The sequence below is a fragment of the Mastigoproctus giganteus genome, chromosome 2 (assembly GCF_048544385.1).
Source record: "Mastigoproctus giganteus isolate SK-2022 chromosome 2, ASM4854438v1, whole genome shotgun sequence".
Classification (NCBI taxonomy): domain Eukaryota; kingdom Metazoa; phylum Arthropoda; class Arachnida; order Uropygi; family Thelyphonidae; genus Mastigoproctus; species Mastigoproctus giganteus.
This window is the reverse complement of record NC_143576.1, coordinates 17277702-17293160: the sequence shown is the minus strand read 5'-3', so window position 1 is coordinate 17293160 and position 15459 is coordinate 17277702. Positions and strand designations below refer to the sequence as shown.

The following is a 15459-nucleotide window of genomic DNA, read 5'->3' as shown; positions in this document are numbered from 1 at the left end:
AATAGAGAGAATTTGGTAGGACAAAATCAGGCCGAAGTGTCCAGATGACGGAATGTAATTACCATCGTTGCAAGCAGACTGGGGGAACCAGTTTCAAACTCATAAACTTTCTCTTGAGGATTAGCCCAACTCTTAGTTTCATCTCCACGAAAGGTGGCGATTATCCGGCCCTAACTACGAGACGTCACAGAGATTTCAAAGCACGGAAACTTCCTTCAGCACTATCCCAATCTATAGGAGAGTACCCAGGCAACTATCAAGAGAAAGCTTCATGAGAAGGAGGCTGTGCTGTGACCGTTTCAATAAGTGCCGACATATCCACCGGACACAAACGAAATAGACAACCGTTGTCTTCACTGATGAGCCGAAAATCTTCATTTGGATTCCTGATCCACTTTCATCTGCAGGGATCGGAAATTCATATTCCATCCCGATTGACGAAGTCTATATTCCATTTTTCTTTGATGGCTGACGTAAGCTCATTGAGGTAATCCGTTCCTCACAGAGCTTGGGTCAGCCTTTACGGAAGAACGAGAATTCATATTCTCAGCACTAATTAAGTTTCATTCTCATCATGAGTCGATGGCAAGCTTGTTTTATTATGCTTGGAGATCTTTCACCTTATTAGAGTACGCTTCAGTGGATTATCAGGGTTCATACATTCACTTGCATAACTTCTAATTGCAGATTGCAATTTAGCTATTGGTTATGCATTATAAAACATTAAATGATATGTTTTTAATTTAATGACGTTTTTATGTTTATTCCTTCACTTTTGAGCACCAGTATCATTTTGACAGAAGTTTGTTGGACGAAGAACGGACACTTACTGGGATAGCTACCAAATGAAATAAGTTTCAAGAACTTATTTTCAAGCCAAGTACAGGATGCGATCAAGGGAGACTTAGCTAACCACGTAGATCGCGATAATAAATTATATAATAAACTTTATTTTTATGGTGTGGTTAATTAAATCTCTCTTGATGGAAAGAAACCAGAAAATTGTTTGTTTAAAAGCTTGAAATGTGATTTTCTAAAAATGTTGTAGAAACTTTATTCTTACTATTTCACTTTTGAATTCTTCAGAAATAGTTTCATTATACAGGATGCCGGATATCCTACATCCAATAATGATTTAACTCGTATAGGATAGGCTTCACAACGCAATTAATCTATTGGAAAACTGTCTACTATGGTGTGGTCTACCCATTAACAAGCACTTCAAAGAATGGCACCGAAATCTTGGGCGTTTTATGGAAGCCAAATATAGTAAAATCCTAATGCACTCTAATCAGAGTAGCCACTACGAATTCCCAAACAACCAACTAACAAATCCTGTGAAATCCAGAAGTATCTACACCGCCCCCACAGTCTTAGGTCGTATGCCTCCAAGCCCTGAAAATTATCTCCTGAATTAACAACACGATTGTCTTAAACGAAGTATTGAATCCATTGCTAAGTAAGTGGAAAGCAGTTCCAATACTCAACTTTTGAAACAGATGTATAATTTTAACTAGCTATCTATGGCATATAAATAATATTTTACGTATGATTGCCTAAATCCTAAATAACAATTCTTTATTATTTAGCTTTTGCTTTGTGAAGACTTTAAAAGATCTTAAGCAAGAAGTAAATGAGAGAAGAAAAGAGTGATAGAAAGGAAACAAGAGGTTAGCGTCAGCAATAGGGAGGGTCTAAAGGAGTAATTTGGTTGATTTTTTTTTTTTTTTTTTTATTATTATCTGTTTATTTCCATAAGGAAATACTTTTATTCAGTACAAATCAGATTTTTGAGATCATTACAAACAAAGTGACTGGAGTCAGTGAATTGAGTTTGGTGTTGTACTTTTTTTTTTCATTCATCGTAATTAATGCACAAAGAAGTAATTTAATAAAATTACACGTTAAATTACGAAGATATAAAATAGACGGTAAATACTCTCAAATGATGAATTGCAAACTGTGCAAAATTTGTTTTGGACTAGTTTTGTTTTGTTTCCACCGATTTAATGGATTTTCATGTCTTTACAAAAGAGGCCGATAATTAAATACAGTTCTAATTCAGAAATGCTGGATGCACGGATGGATGGATTTCGATTTTTTGGGGGGCAAAAGCGACTAAGGCTATGATGCGCCACATGCTGGATATTGCACGATTTTCTATTTGAACAAGCGCTACACACAGCAGAATCAAAATTCCTTCAAATCGAGCTGGATTTTTTCGTAGATTTTAAATCTTAGGATTAAGTACTATCGGCTCAAAGACTGTAGGTAGCTACTTCTCTGCTCAGGGACTCGGGTTATTTGCTCACTGGTCATCCTAGTTAGAAACATTTGCTTAAATCGATGTATCATGTCTTCCGTGTGAATTTATTGTTTGTTACTTCTTTTGTGTACGTCTTGAAGGATTTATACCAATCAAAGTTGGTACCAACCTCCTAGAAAAGTCCGTGCAGTCTGGGAAAATATTAGATTTTTAGTCTTTCGGAATAATTAAGAAATTTTCCATAATCTGTAATTTTATTCGTATGTTAATAGCTAAATAGCATTCGCTGAAAATCTTCCAGAATTTGCATAGTGAAGGAAAAGCGGTTATTTATCAAGGAAAACCTTCAACCCATCTGACTTCAGTTAATCATCGCCTGCTAAGGTCTGTCATTTTATTCGCAAAAATCTCTAATCTCTATATGTTAAAGTGTGCTATAATTTCTTTAGTTCAGACACCATCTAAGTGTTGTTCCCTGGCTACTTAAGTAACAACTGAGAACTTAACAGCTGTGACTAAAATATGTTGACAATTTGGTAACAGCTGCGATCCAGTGATCAATAGTTTTCCCGGACTAAAGTGCAAATAGGATCAATAAACCGAGAGGATTTTCAGTTTTACATCTTCCTTTTCCTTAAGAGCGCGCTTGTTTATCTGCGACTGTGTTTTAAGTTTTAAAAATATCTGTTATCCTTTAAATACACACAATAAATATCAATAGCAAGTCAGAATTATTGTTGGCCTACGAATGCATATTATTAATCGAAGTTTAAATAATTTTCCTCGCTATTCTGTTGGACTTCTCTGTTTGCTATACATATCACTCCCAGATTCTCCTTACAAAGGAAAGTGGGACAAGAGAATGCAGCTTATCTTAACTTAAACTTTGATGTTTAAAAAATATTTTTTCTTTCAAATGTTCGGTAGTATAGAACACGTCAAGGCTCACTAAGTTTTGCTGCATATTTTAAATTAGACTGAAATCCTTTGAATTATTATAATTTTTTGTGTTGTTAGGATAGCTGTCAATCTTCTTTAAAAATAATACCCAAGTTGTGAAGATTCTATGCCATTATATTCGAGATCGATGCTGATACTCCAAGGCATCTAGGAACGTTTCTAAAGCTCCGAGACCAATCCAGAGACTGGACTGAAGCCTTTTGAAGCCAATACCTGCTTCTTTTTAAATTATGGTTATCAAATTGCTGGACTGTAGTTAATTTTGTTATGGCCAAATGAAAACGCCTGAGTTTCGCATAGAATAAACTTCGAAATTGATTGTAACGGTATTTAAAGAAGTTAACAACCTTGTTTAAAGCTTATACAAAGTGCTTCATTAACCCTATTTTGATATGATGTGGATATGATAAAGTTTTAAAAAAAATGTTTACGGTGGGTTAAAATGGACGACATTTTGGAACTCAATGTCAGTACACGAATTATTGAGAGGCATAATTTGCTGCCAGATTCCAAAATGAATGTAAACTTGTGTGGATTTGCTCACCTAGTATACACCAATCAATGATCTGTCCTCGTGGGTAGCACGGTACATATAAACACAGTCCTTCCCACACTGGGTAGAAAAGGCCCAAGTTGGAATCCCATCAGTGACGAAGGATTGGTTCTGGGTTTTTCACAATGTGACTGAGTTAATCGGTTTCAGGCGAGGGTCACATGGTATTTTCTCCCAGAAAGTTGTTTTTCATCCAGAAAACAGAGAAGTCGATCAGAGAACACATAAATTTAGATACAATATATACGGTGCAATATGGTCGAAGTGCACCTAAAACCCAACAACCAGTGACTTCTTCAAAGTCAATTTGCTATGTTGACTTGCTGTTTCTATAGATTCTAAGTTTTTGATTGTCTTTCGGCCACTGTTTTTACTACAGTTATACTGATATATGAGGACGTGAATATACTATTAGCTTGGGAACACAGGCCTCATAGTCTATGACAAAGATTGATATCTACTTAACCCATTGTATTCCTATTTAACTGAAGTTTAATAAGTAGTTCTGTAGTGTGGACCATCTCTTGGCCAACTCATGAGCACAGTTATTAACTGCCAAGGCAACAATTATTTACGATATTTAACAAAAATAATAGTTCAAAAGTTTTATTTTCGCTGTTTTTTAATTCTGTTTCTTACTCTTTGTAATTTGTATTTATTTGGGAATATAATTATGATTAAATCTTTCTGAAGGATGGCTGTTTTATGATCTAAAGAAAAATTCAACGGGCTGAATTATTATCACTTGCTTTAGTCGAGAAAAGTTTAATGTGTTAACAAAGGCCATCACATTAAATGGGGATTTTATTCACGAAAAAGAAGAAACAATTTCATCCAGGTTATTTTTTTTTCACTTTTCAAAACAAGCCAATGTTTTCAGGAATACTTATTTTACTAAACAAGGACTGAGACAACAATTGTAGATCATTTATGGGAAATTTAGTTCAAGAGAGAAAAAGGTGGACTGGGACAAACACGTAACAAATAGTCCTGACATTGACATATTCTTCAACTTCTTTAGGACAGAGCTGACAACGGAAACAATTTTAGAGATATCAGGCCAAAGGAATTCATCGCCATATTTTCCTACCTGTGTCTGGCTTTTTGCCATTGTCTTCCACAGCTGTCATTGGACGAAAGTAAGAGAACGCACAACAGCGGTAAATGTCAACCAGCCATCTTGAATTTTTCATATATTCACCACGAAGACGGTTAACTGCAGGGAGGTCAAATTGTGATGTCAGAGGGAAAGTTTGCCCCTTTCAACGGGTGGGTAAGTGGATGATAAAGTTAATCATACCAGAACTTGATGTACGCATTTCTGTTTTCCAGGAAGCAACTGAATGATTTTTAAATTTGTATCAATCTGTCTAAAAAACTTGTTTAATATCAACAACGGAACTAAATTTCCGGCAACCATGTTTATTATGAGTGACAGATAAACAGTAACCACCAACGTATGAAGAGGCGGTGAATAGGTGTGGTGTTGGTGGTGATTGGGACAGATGAGCCTTATGATATGACGTCATCGTATTGTGTGTGTGTATGTGCGTGCATGAATAGATCGCGACTATGCCGAGCTTTTCACACGTTTTACTACCTCCACCCATGTTTCTTTTTCTCTCTCTCACTAGTTTTGCACACTTTCAAATGGCGATAATTTCCAAATTTTTAATGGGCGCATTAATTCGTTCAAGTTGGAGAGGGTGGAGGGGACGTCCCTGGTGGAATGTTATAGAAACACTTTGAGATTATTCCGGAATGAACTACCACGATTTTGTCACGTAAAGTAATTTTCCAGTAACATTTGCATATACATCGTACATTGACCTGGCGCAGGAAGTCAATTCTGTATGGTTTTACCACAAACTAATTTGAAAAATTTTACAGCTCTCGGGAAATTTATTATGCATTACGAAAATGATAAACAAATCTATCATACCTGCATCTATGCCGTCTCAGTGAATAATTGTTTTCTTTCAGAGAAACGCTGGCTGAATTAAAAAAATTGTTTATTTGCAAACTTTTTAGCAAGTTTTACATTTGAAGGTTCCAGTACTTCAAATGTTCATTCATCTATTTATGAGATAAAACAGGCAACAGGGTAATGATGGTGATTGACAGATTTTGAATTTAAAATTATTTATCACCCTCGCCAGTGATTAATTTTGGTTTTATTTACTAGTTCGGCCTTATATTATTCTTGATATGCTTGGATTATCAATATTCTTGATATGTATGGATTTCTTTCGGTTGGCGTACGTTTGCGATGGTCTTTGCAATAAGGAGGACACTTACATGCTGTCGTGAATTGCTTTGTAAAGTTTCCTAAATCTTGCACACTAATACCTTTGATTTTTGAGAGTGCTGCGAATATTTTGTGTGGTGAACTCTACGCTTACTTTGACTGTTTAAAGTTTAATTTTTTTTGAAGTGTAAATGGATGGATATTTATTTGTTGAGGCATGTACTTGGACTGTTTTGGAAGAGAAAAGTGGAATTGCAGTGCCCATGGAAATATCTATAGAAAAGGCTCCATCGTCATCATATGAACGCATAGAGGAGTAAAGAATTTTTTTTAAGAGACGGATTATTAATCAACTTGACTAACCTCTTTTGGATAGAGTATCTATTGTTCCCGTATCTTGAGACATCACTTCAGTTGCGGGAACAGTGTTCCATGGCAGGGTGGATTTGAGATTTGTACAAAGTCAGTAGCTGTTCAGAAGAAAAGTAACACCAAGAGAGGAGAAGACCAAGTTTATTGATGAGCGGAAATAATATTTATGACATTCTTATGTGAAGAGGAGAGAATTGAAGTCAGGGTGTTGCAGAAAAGAGATGTCTACAAATCTCAGTGGCATCGAAAATGAGCATGCGAACATAACTCTTTTCTGTGGGAAATAAGACGATCGTTTTACAAGGATTGAAAGTAACTAAATTTCCTTTACTGCGTTAGAGGATTAGTGAGAGAGCTGAATTTAAGAAATTGGTGGTGGTTATCCGAGAAGTTGAGTGTATTTGTGCAGAGCAGGATTTCTCAAAATGAAAAGTGCAGCATAAATTGGTAAAACTATAAACAAGGTTTATGGTAAGCGGAAGAAGGTCATTAATATAATGGAAGGAAAAACGGAGAGATTATGGGTAACACCAGGATTTGTTGAAGTTAAAAGGCAAAGAGCCATCTACCATGAGCGGTCGGAGAGTACTGTGGGGACACCAAGCATGTATGGTACCTAAGTTGAAAAAAATAGGAAGCCAAACGTAATGGCAAACGCCATCAAAAGCCTTAGAAATGTTAACTGCTTGACTTTCACCGAACATCGGATTTGTCTAATCATAAATAACATAAATCAAGATATCACAGTGAATATGCGATGGTGAATCAAATGGAAGGGTTGGAGATAGTGCAAGAAGTAGCGGTTGAGGGATTTCTTCATTACTTGGAAAGAATAGAGAAAATGCAATGGGACGATAATTGGATTGGAGGGATTTGTCATCCTCATTAGGAACTGGCTGGATATGAGCAAATTTACATGAAGGAAAAAACACCAGTGGAATAAGAAAATGTAAAAAGGTGTCATGAAACAGAAGTAAGCTCTGCAGCATTGGATTTGAGAACACGTAAAGAGGTGTCATTGCAACCTGACCTGGTACCTCCTTGGCATGCATTAAAATAATTATTCGGGATAATTAATTTTAATGCCTTTTATTAAAGGACACGGAATTAAATGGAATGTGCTTGGTATGGTAAGAGAAGTATTATCAAGATCATCAATGCAAGAGTTAGAGAAAAAGTAGGATGCAAATTGGTCAGCTTTATCTTTAAACAAGAATACAATAGAACCATCAGATGTAACAGAGGTGGCAATATGGATGGACTTATAATCCTCGAAAACCACTTCAAAATTACAGGCCCCGTACTCAAGCTTTTTAGACAGCTATTGACTGCAAGGCAAATTCTCGTGATGCACGGCAAAAATTGTTTTAAGTTCAATGTAAACAGAAGCATTTCCCAAGAGGGTATTCTTTCAGCATCCTTTTTTGTGGCAGTCCTCGATCCTTTCATATCTCTGCATAAGAGCTTTATTTCCTATACATGCAACTTCAAGATGAATATGCGATGGTGGATCCATCACATATTCATCTTGGCTTAGAGTTAAATCCCAGAAAGTCTGCCCAGATCGCTTTTACAAAGAAAAAGAAGAAAATAGCATAAGAGTACTAGGCCTTGCTGTCCACAGAATCACGCATCACACAGATTTAGGAGTCATCTGGGATGAACAGCTCATCTAATTGTTGCACTTTACAAACACCAAGAATTAGGTCAAAGCAAGGATTCACCGGTGTGTTTACCATCCCAGCCTCATAACGCAATATGTTCTGAAATGTATTTCCCCGGTGGCACTCTACACGTCGGTTGTTTGATCTTCTGCATCGTCATCAAGAGCTTCCTTACTATAGAATACGCAATCCTGTGGTGGTTAAACAGAATAGGACACTAGGAAAACTTTTTTACAATTTAAAAAAGCAAAGCATCCTCCATGCCATCTTTAAGTGGGGATCCCCCCTCTGGAATTAATCATAATCAGGAATAATATCATCACTCTAGTAAAATTACATCAAGAATAGATGCAACAAACCTTTCCAAAATTATTTCTCTTCCTCGCATTCAAAGGATAGCACACGAAACCGAGTCGAGGCGCTACTTTCCAATTATGATCAGCCCAGATGCCCACAATGGATGTTCCCGTCCAATACGATAAATTTAGTGAACCGGCTTTTCATTGATTTCGAACTTTGTGCCAATAGGACATATAGAGCTGCCATTTTTCAACCAACCTGTCAGTTGGAGGGCTGAGGTCTGTAGCGCTAGAGTCTAGTGACATCTCGGATGCTGCTGCCCCTACAAATGTAATTTTTATATAGGATATAATTCATTGTATGTATTTCATTCTTGAATTTACATTTTATTATCATGTTATTTCTTGTGGGTGCAACTTTGAAGGGTGCAACTTCCCCCCGGTACGGCAGTACCGGGGGGAAGTTGCACCCTTCAAATTAAGTAAATAAGTATACTGAACACGTTAGTCTGAAAGCAAAATTTATAGCCAGGAAAAATTTCAAGGGAATTTATTCCATCTAAAGGAGTACACAAAGATCATCTCTTGGGCCTCTTATTCACCATCTTTGTGAACGACCTGCCCCGATTTATAGAGGAAGGTGGTATTAAGATCTTAATGTTTGCTGATGATGTGAAACTTTATTCACGGATCAATAGTCAAGATGCAGATAACCTTCAAGCTACTCTCAACTCTTTTGCTAATTGGGTTGCTTTAAACGTTTTGGTGGTTAATCCTAGGAAATGTAACTCAATTTCATTTGCTGATTCGTGGAAAATTATGATTTTAGTAAACCAGTTCTACATCAAAGATATTCCGATTACCAGAGTTGCCGAAGTTAAAGATCTGGGAGTTGCCTTTACAGCTGGATGTGGGTTTGAAAAAGATATCGGGAATATATCATATCAAGCGAAAAAACAAATTGGTTTCACCAAAAGGCAGACCTACAGATTTAGAGATCCTCAGTTCCTGCGCTCTTATTCAATGCAACTGTGCTCACTATACTGGAGTTAGCCGCTCCTATATGGAACCACACTACACATTTGATACAGAAAATTGAATCTCTGCAAATGAAATTCATCCACTATCTTTCCAGACATAATGGCATGTTCTATCTACCCGAATCTCTGCTGTTACTTAAAGCTTCAATCTTTGGAAACTCGGCGAACTGTTGTGGCTAAAGCAGTTTCATCACATCTTCACTGGTTCAATCTGCCTGCCTGATCTTCTGTGTCACATTTATCTTCATGTTCCAGCGGTGGTTACTAGACAGAGGTCTACTTTCCACATCAGTAACTCTAGGACTCTTTCATCAAAAGAACTAGAACACTAATGAATAAATATGATCTGGATATGGCTATGGACAAGAAAATAGTTTTTCATAGAGCTATCTGAAGCTGGTGTGTGTATGTGGTCTGCTGCTGCTGCCTGCTTTCTGAGATTCTCTTCAGGATACTGGACTAATGACAATGTCATGATTTCCTTGAATTAGACTTTTGCCGTCAGAATAGAACTATCATTGTAATGGTGTGTTATTCTTCTATTTGTTTACGTAAAATTTGTATCTTCATGTACTTTACTCCTCTGTTATACACTTTAACTGGGCGCTTGCCTGTTGTGTATATTTTATATTAATAATAAATAAATATTTCCAGCTTTGATCGGAACCAGAAGGCTCGACTGCCATTTTTATAAGAAGCAGGTTTTCTACTCTGTCTGATCAAAATAGAGTTTGGTTTATCGCTTCTTACAGTTATTGCAATCTGTGTTGTAGGGAGAAGATAAAGTGGGGGATTTCAGTGGGATTAAAATAGGAGATTCAGTTTGAGCTAATCGCGATATTCTGTGTTCTTTTGTTGACTTCCTTAGCATATTTATCAAAAGCCAAGTTTTGGATTAAGAATGAGATTTTATAATGGAATAGCATTAAAGGATTTCATCTCTACAAGAATGGTTTCACTGGTAAGCAATCATTAGGATCGGAAGATTTAAAACAGTTCCCTAAGGAACAAAGGAATAGAAGTCGCCCAGGTTATTCTATTCTACATTCTTATAATGCCAAAGGATACGAGGCTGAGATTGGCATTGGGAAGGATTTCAATGAAAAAGCGACTATCATCTTGATGTGACCCGAAATTTCGGGAGATCAATAGAGTAGGAGGATGACAGAGACAATAGATAAATTTGAGTGCCACATGCGCCCTTCGACGCTTAATAGATCCATTATAGTTCATACCTGCAGCAACAATAGTTCTCAGTATTGTGAATAAAATTTAGAGAAATTTGAATTTTATTCACAATCATGCGAGGAAATCTGTATTGAAGAAATAGTGATATCTTTTTTTTTTTTTGCACTGTCCTGCCCTACCCTGCCAGTAATGCAGCATTATTGAGCCAATAGCTATGCGGTAGTTCTTAAAGCTCTTATTGGAACCTTTGCTATGGCAAAGGCTGAAAAATTGCGTGCTGGAGATTGAACACGTTAAATCAACAGGGTTAAATCAACATTTTATGCAGGTATCATCAGCAACTTATGGTAAGTTACAGTAAGAAAACTGTAACGAATAGTGAAAGACGTTTGCATTTGTATTCTAATCTTAAAATAAAGCCTCCGAAATGCATTTAAAAAACTTATTTAATGAGGCTGCATTAGGGTCGAAAATATTTCTTGAAGGAGGATAAAACTGACTCGAGCGGCTGCAGGAGCCAGCATCACTGCTAGCGGATGCAGCCCTTCTCCTTAAGTCAATGTTAAATGGTTTGTTTTTTGTCTTGATGACTTAAAATGTTTTTGTTTGCATTCAGGACAAGTTGGTTTTTTATAAGCCAGTCTTTCTGAATTTTGAGTCCAAGGTAGTGGTCTCAAATTACAGGTAGCACAAGTCATTGTTAGTTAGGAGAATTAAGATGTCATCAGAGTGTGGTACATTATGTCTAGTTGCAAGTTTATATAGGAGTTCATCGAAGAAAAGAATGATGGCAGAGAGAACTCTCATATTCTCACGAGTGTTAGAGAATCAATGGTTTAATTTGACAAGAAAAAGTGTATTCCTCCCTAGATCAAATTTTGTGAGCGTAGTAAGAAGCAGGACGTGGTTAATACTGTCAAGTGCTTTTGAGAGATTTAAAAATAAGGCAATTGTATAGTGACCAGCCTGTAGACTGCCTGTAGTTCTGTGTAGAAGTTTGCAATTGTAGTGTCTGTAGATCATTTTGATCTGTAACCATAATTGCGAATGTGTGACTTGTTTTTATAATTTATAACGTTTTCTGGGCTTTCTCTTAGCAGAAGTGGGTACTTGCCATTTACAAAAGATAGGTTTAAAGTGTGATTCAGTTAATGACATTCTTATTTAAATTCTTTAAGGACAGCTGAGAAAATTCTATCCAAGAACTTCCTTTTCTTTCCTTTGCCTTCTTGTAAAAAGTATCAGCAGGTAGATGTCACGGAGGGCACATTAAATCCGAATCTGTTTCTAACTGAACAGACTCCCACCATCGTGTAAATGATCAACTATCCGTTATAGCTACATCTAAGATTAAATAAGAGATTGGACTGTCTTCTCTCATGAATCAAGTAGCGTGTTTTGAGATTCGCCTATTTTCGTTGGTATCAAGTCGCCTGTTAGGAATGAGAAACCATTTTAGGAGGTTAAATCCTTGCGATCTTGAACTTAACATTTTTTTATTCATTAAATTGATATTTTAGTCCCTAATTATGGGGATATTTTACAAGAGATTGAATGAAGAATAGATAATCTTATGTAGTGAAATAAGATTACAGTAGAGCGTCAGTTGTCCGGAATAATTAATGCCAGACCTCTTCCTGATAGTCAAATTTTCCGGATAATCGAACGCAAGGTAAGATTAAATAAATTCTGATTTATTGTTGCCATGACATTGCACTAGATACCACCACCCAGATGGCACCGTTTCAGGGCTATTTGTATATGTGTGGGATAATAACTCGACTATCCACTTGCCCCTATTAGACTTAGAAAAGCAAAAAGGTAGAGGGAAAGTAATAGTAGGAGTGGAAGAGGAAAAGAAACTGTGTAGAAGAATGAAAGGGACAGTAACTCCTTCAACTCACACCGAATTGCGCTAAAATACACATGATAAAAGAAAAATACTTTAAATATGAAAAAAAGAATTAATTTAATTAAAAAAATAATAACTTAAAAATTCACACATTTATATATGTATGTATATTCGGATAGGTATTTTACTGCTAAGTTTATGTAGAAAAATTTTAAAGTATTTTTTTTAAATAATGTTCGATCCTGTTTTTCTTTCCATTTTAGTGCCGTTTCTTTTCGTTGTCATTTTACTGTAAAAAAAAAAAAAAAAAAAACTGAGAAAAATGATAAATCTCGCAGTTTCGGGCTGATATTATTCTTACCGAATCAGGAGCTAAACTAAAAATAATAATATGAAACGAAGAGAACAAAATATGCCATGGAACATTGGGTTCACGAAAGCGAATGACTAAACTCTAACTCATGGTTTCCTAATCCAACATTTCACCAGATATATGAAGTAAAAAACGGATAGAAATTACTCTCGTGACATAATAAACGTTTGTCTCAAATACTTTATAAAATAAAAGTATTGTCTTTATATCTTTAAAAGTATATTGTCTTTAAAAGTATTGTCTTTATATTGTCTTCTATCTTTATAGAAGTATTGTCTCAAATACTTCTCAAATACATTAATAAAAATAGAAAAAATCAGCCTTTCAAATTATTCCGGATAATTGAGGCTCCGGATAATCGACGTTCTGCTTAGTTCAAAAAATATTCAGGGGAAAGAAAGAGGTCTATAGAAGAAATTTATAACCAAAGAGGAAATGCAAATGAGGATTACTTCACAGAAGTGGGTTTTGTAAGGGAGCGGTGAGCATTAAATCTTCCTTTGATGTAAATTCCAACTTTACCACTTTGGAATTCAATCTGCAGTAGTGTAAAATAGAATAGGAAGGCTTTTAGAATAGATGGGATGTCCCAAGTTGATTATACCATAAACTATTATCGGAAAATAGAGACTTGAACTTATAGTTTGTTGCTTGGTGGCATTCAAAACATGCTGTGGAGGTTTAGGCAGAACGATGGTTTCGGGAGAGAAATTATTTGTAATATATAGAAAGATTAGGTATAAAGTAAAGACTGTTCATGTTTATTATGAAAGGCTCTTTCCAATTCAACTGTAGACTTATCCATACTACTAGAGCAGTGCAGGATTAAACGGCTACCAATAAAATAAAAACAACCTTTATTTACTTTTTTTAAATTTGATTTCTGTTAGCCCAGTGGGTGCTCATTAACTAATGTTTAACTTCAGTCTTCAACCCATCCATGATGTTATTGTATCAAGTTATTCCATGCTGCTGGAACAGCGCAAACCTCAATGACTTTTCATAATGAAAACAGCAACCTTCTCCAGGTCCGCTTTCTGCGCGAAAAAGTTTATTCTGGTCTCTCATTTCTTGTCACTAACGCAGCGTTTATAATCAGTATCTTTCGACACTGTGGAAAAGGGACTGGTTTCAAGTCTTATCTAGACAGAAAGAACTTATTTTTTCCCAACGGGAGCTCAGATAGTCCATGTCAGTAGACAGAGTTGCTGTGGTTTATGGTTTTCATCCCGCAACAGGACACATTGATTATATACTTATATTTTTTATTTAACTTAATGTTTTCAGATATATAATATTGTTGTGTCAACTGGACCAGAATATGCTATACAGTGACTTTTGTTCCGGATTTGGGGAACCACTCGAACAACATTTGAAATATTCAGTATAATTTGGACTATTTTTTATAAAGTTTTGTCACATAATGATCAAAATTGTTTTCGCGCACTGTTTGCGTATTTTGCTGTACTTCAAGTGCAATTGCCCCTTCCTCATCGAGGTGGAAGAAATACACTCACTTACTCATTACAAGACTTTTCAGATGTATTATAGGCCACATTTACTTCCAGTTTGTTTGCCTTCTGAAGTCAACCCAGCAAAGATTTTGACTTTTTCTGCGATCCAAGTCGATCGCAGAAAGTGATGACATATCAGGTTCGGTCTGTCCCTTGTTCAAAGAGGTCTTGGTTCTAATCCTATTATATATGGGAGACCAGGATTGAGTTAGCCGATCTCAAGAGAAGGGAGTAAGATTCCTCAGAGTTATTTCGGGTTTTTGATTCCCTCGACATTTAAATAGACCGGTGAAATTTGCATAATCTTCCTAGGATAGCCTGTTATTTTAAATTTCATTGTACTCTCATTTTAAATTTAAAGGATTTCAGAGAGTGCACTCCTCTGTTTTATACAATCTGACCAATCCGGAAGTTTCAGAATTAGAATTTGGATGTCATTTTAGACTGGAAATGCTTTAAGTGCATCTTCACTTTGAGAGTTACTATATGAGCAGTATATATGAAGTGATAACTTTAATAAACAGAAAACTTACTGATTTAATTAACATTGATTTAACTCTTGCAGTTCATGTAGCTGTTTTTATTTTTAAGTGAGAATCATATCCTCTCTCCATTCCTAAAACAGATCTTAATTTATTGAGTGCTGAGAAAACAAATAAAATCAAATTTAAAAAACCGACGAAAATAGTATAGGATGGATTTGTACTTATAGCTGGGTGTTCTCTGTTTCAGTTCTGAGAAATAACGGTGTTTGATAATTAAGAAGTGATTATGGAGCAGGTGTTCTGACTCCAATACAAGAGGCGGATTTATCCCCTCGTGTTTCCTTCTCTACTTTCGAAATTAGGGGTTTTCTGGAAAATCTTGAGTGAAAACGCAAGATCAAACCAACTTGGGGAGTCACTTGTGATGGCGTCTATATATCATCCGTCTCATCCCCTATCTACCATCGTCGAAGTAACCGTCAATTACGGACCGCTTTCCCACGAACACACATTCGGTCGACTTTCCAGCGATGCACGTTTTCCGATTCATTTCTCTTCCAATGGAATGTCCGTCCTTGAAAGCCTTGCGTAAAAAAGGGAACAAGTGATAGATTATTGGATAATAAGCAACCTAAACGTACAGAA

General features: G+C 36.1%; 1 protein-coding gene across 1 annotated transcript in view; it reads left to right on the top strand.

The window, feature by feature from the left end:
• The first annotated feature begins 4943 nt into the window (after window positions 1-4943).
• The window catches only part of LOC150089188 (uncharacterized), a 115419-nt gene continuing 104903 nt past the window's right edge, over window positions 4944-15459 (top strand). The window contains exon 1 of the mRNA XM_090389706.1: window positions 4944-5052. Within this exon, the coding sequence (XP_090245832.1) occupies window positions 4944-5052 (109 nt within the window). The remainder of the gene's footprint in view (window positions 5053-15459) is intronic.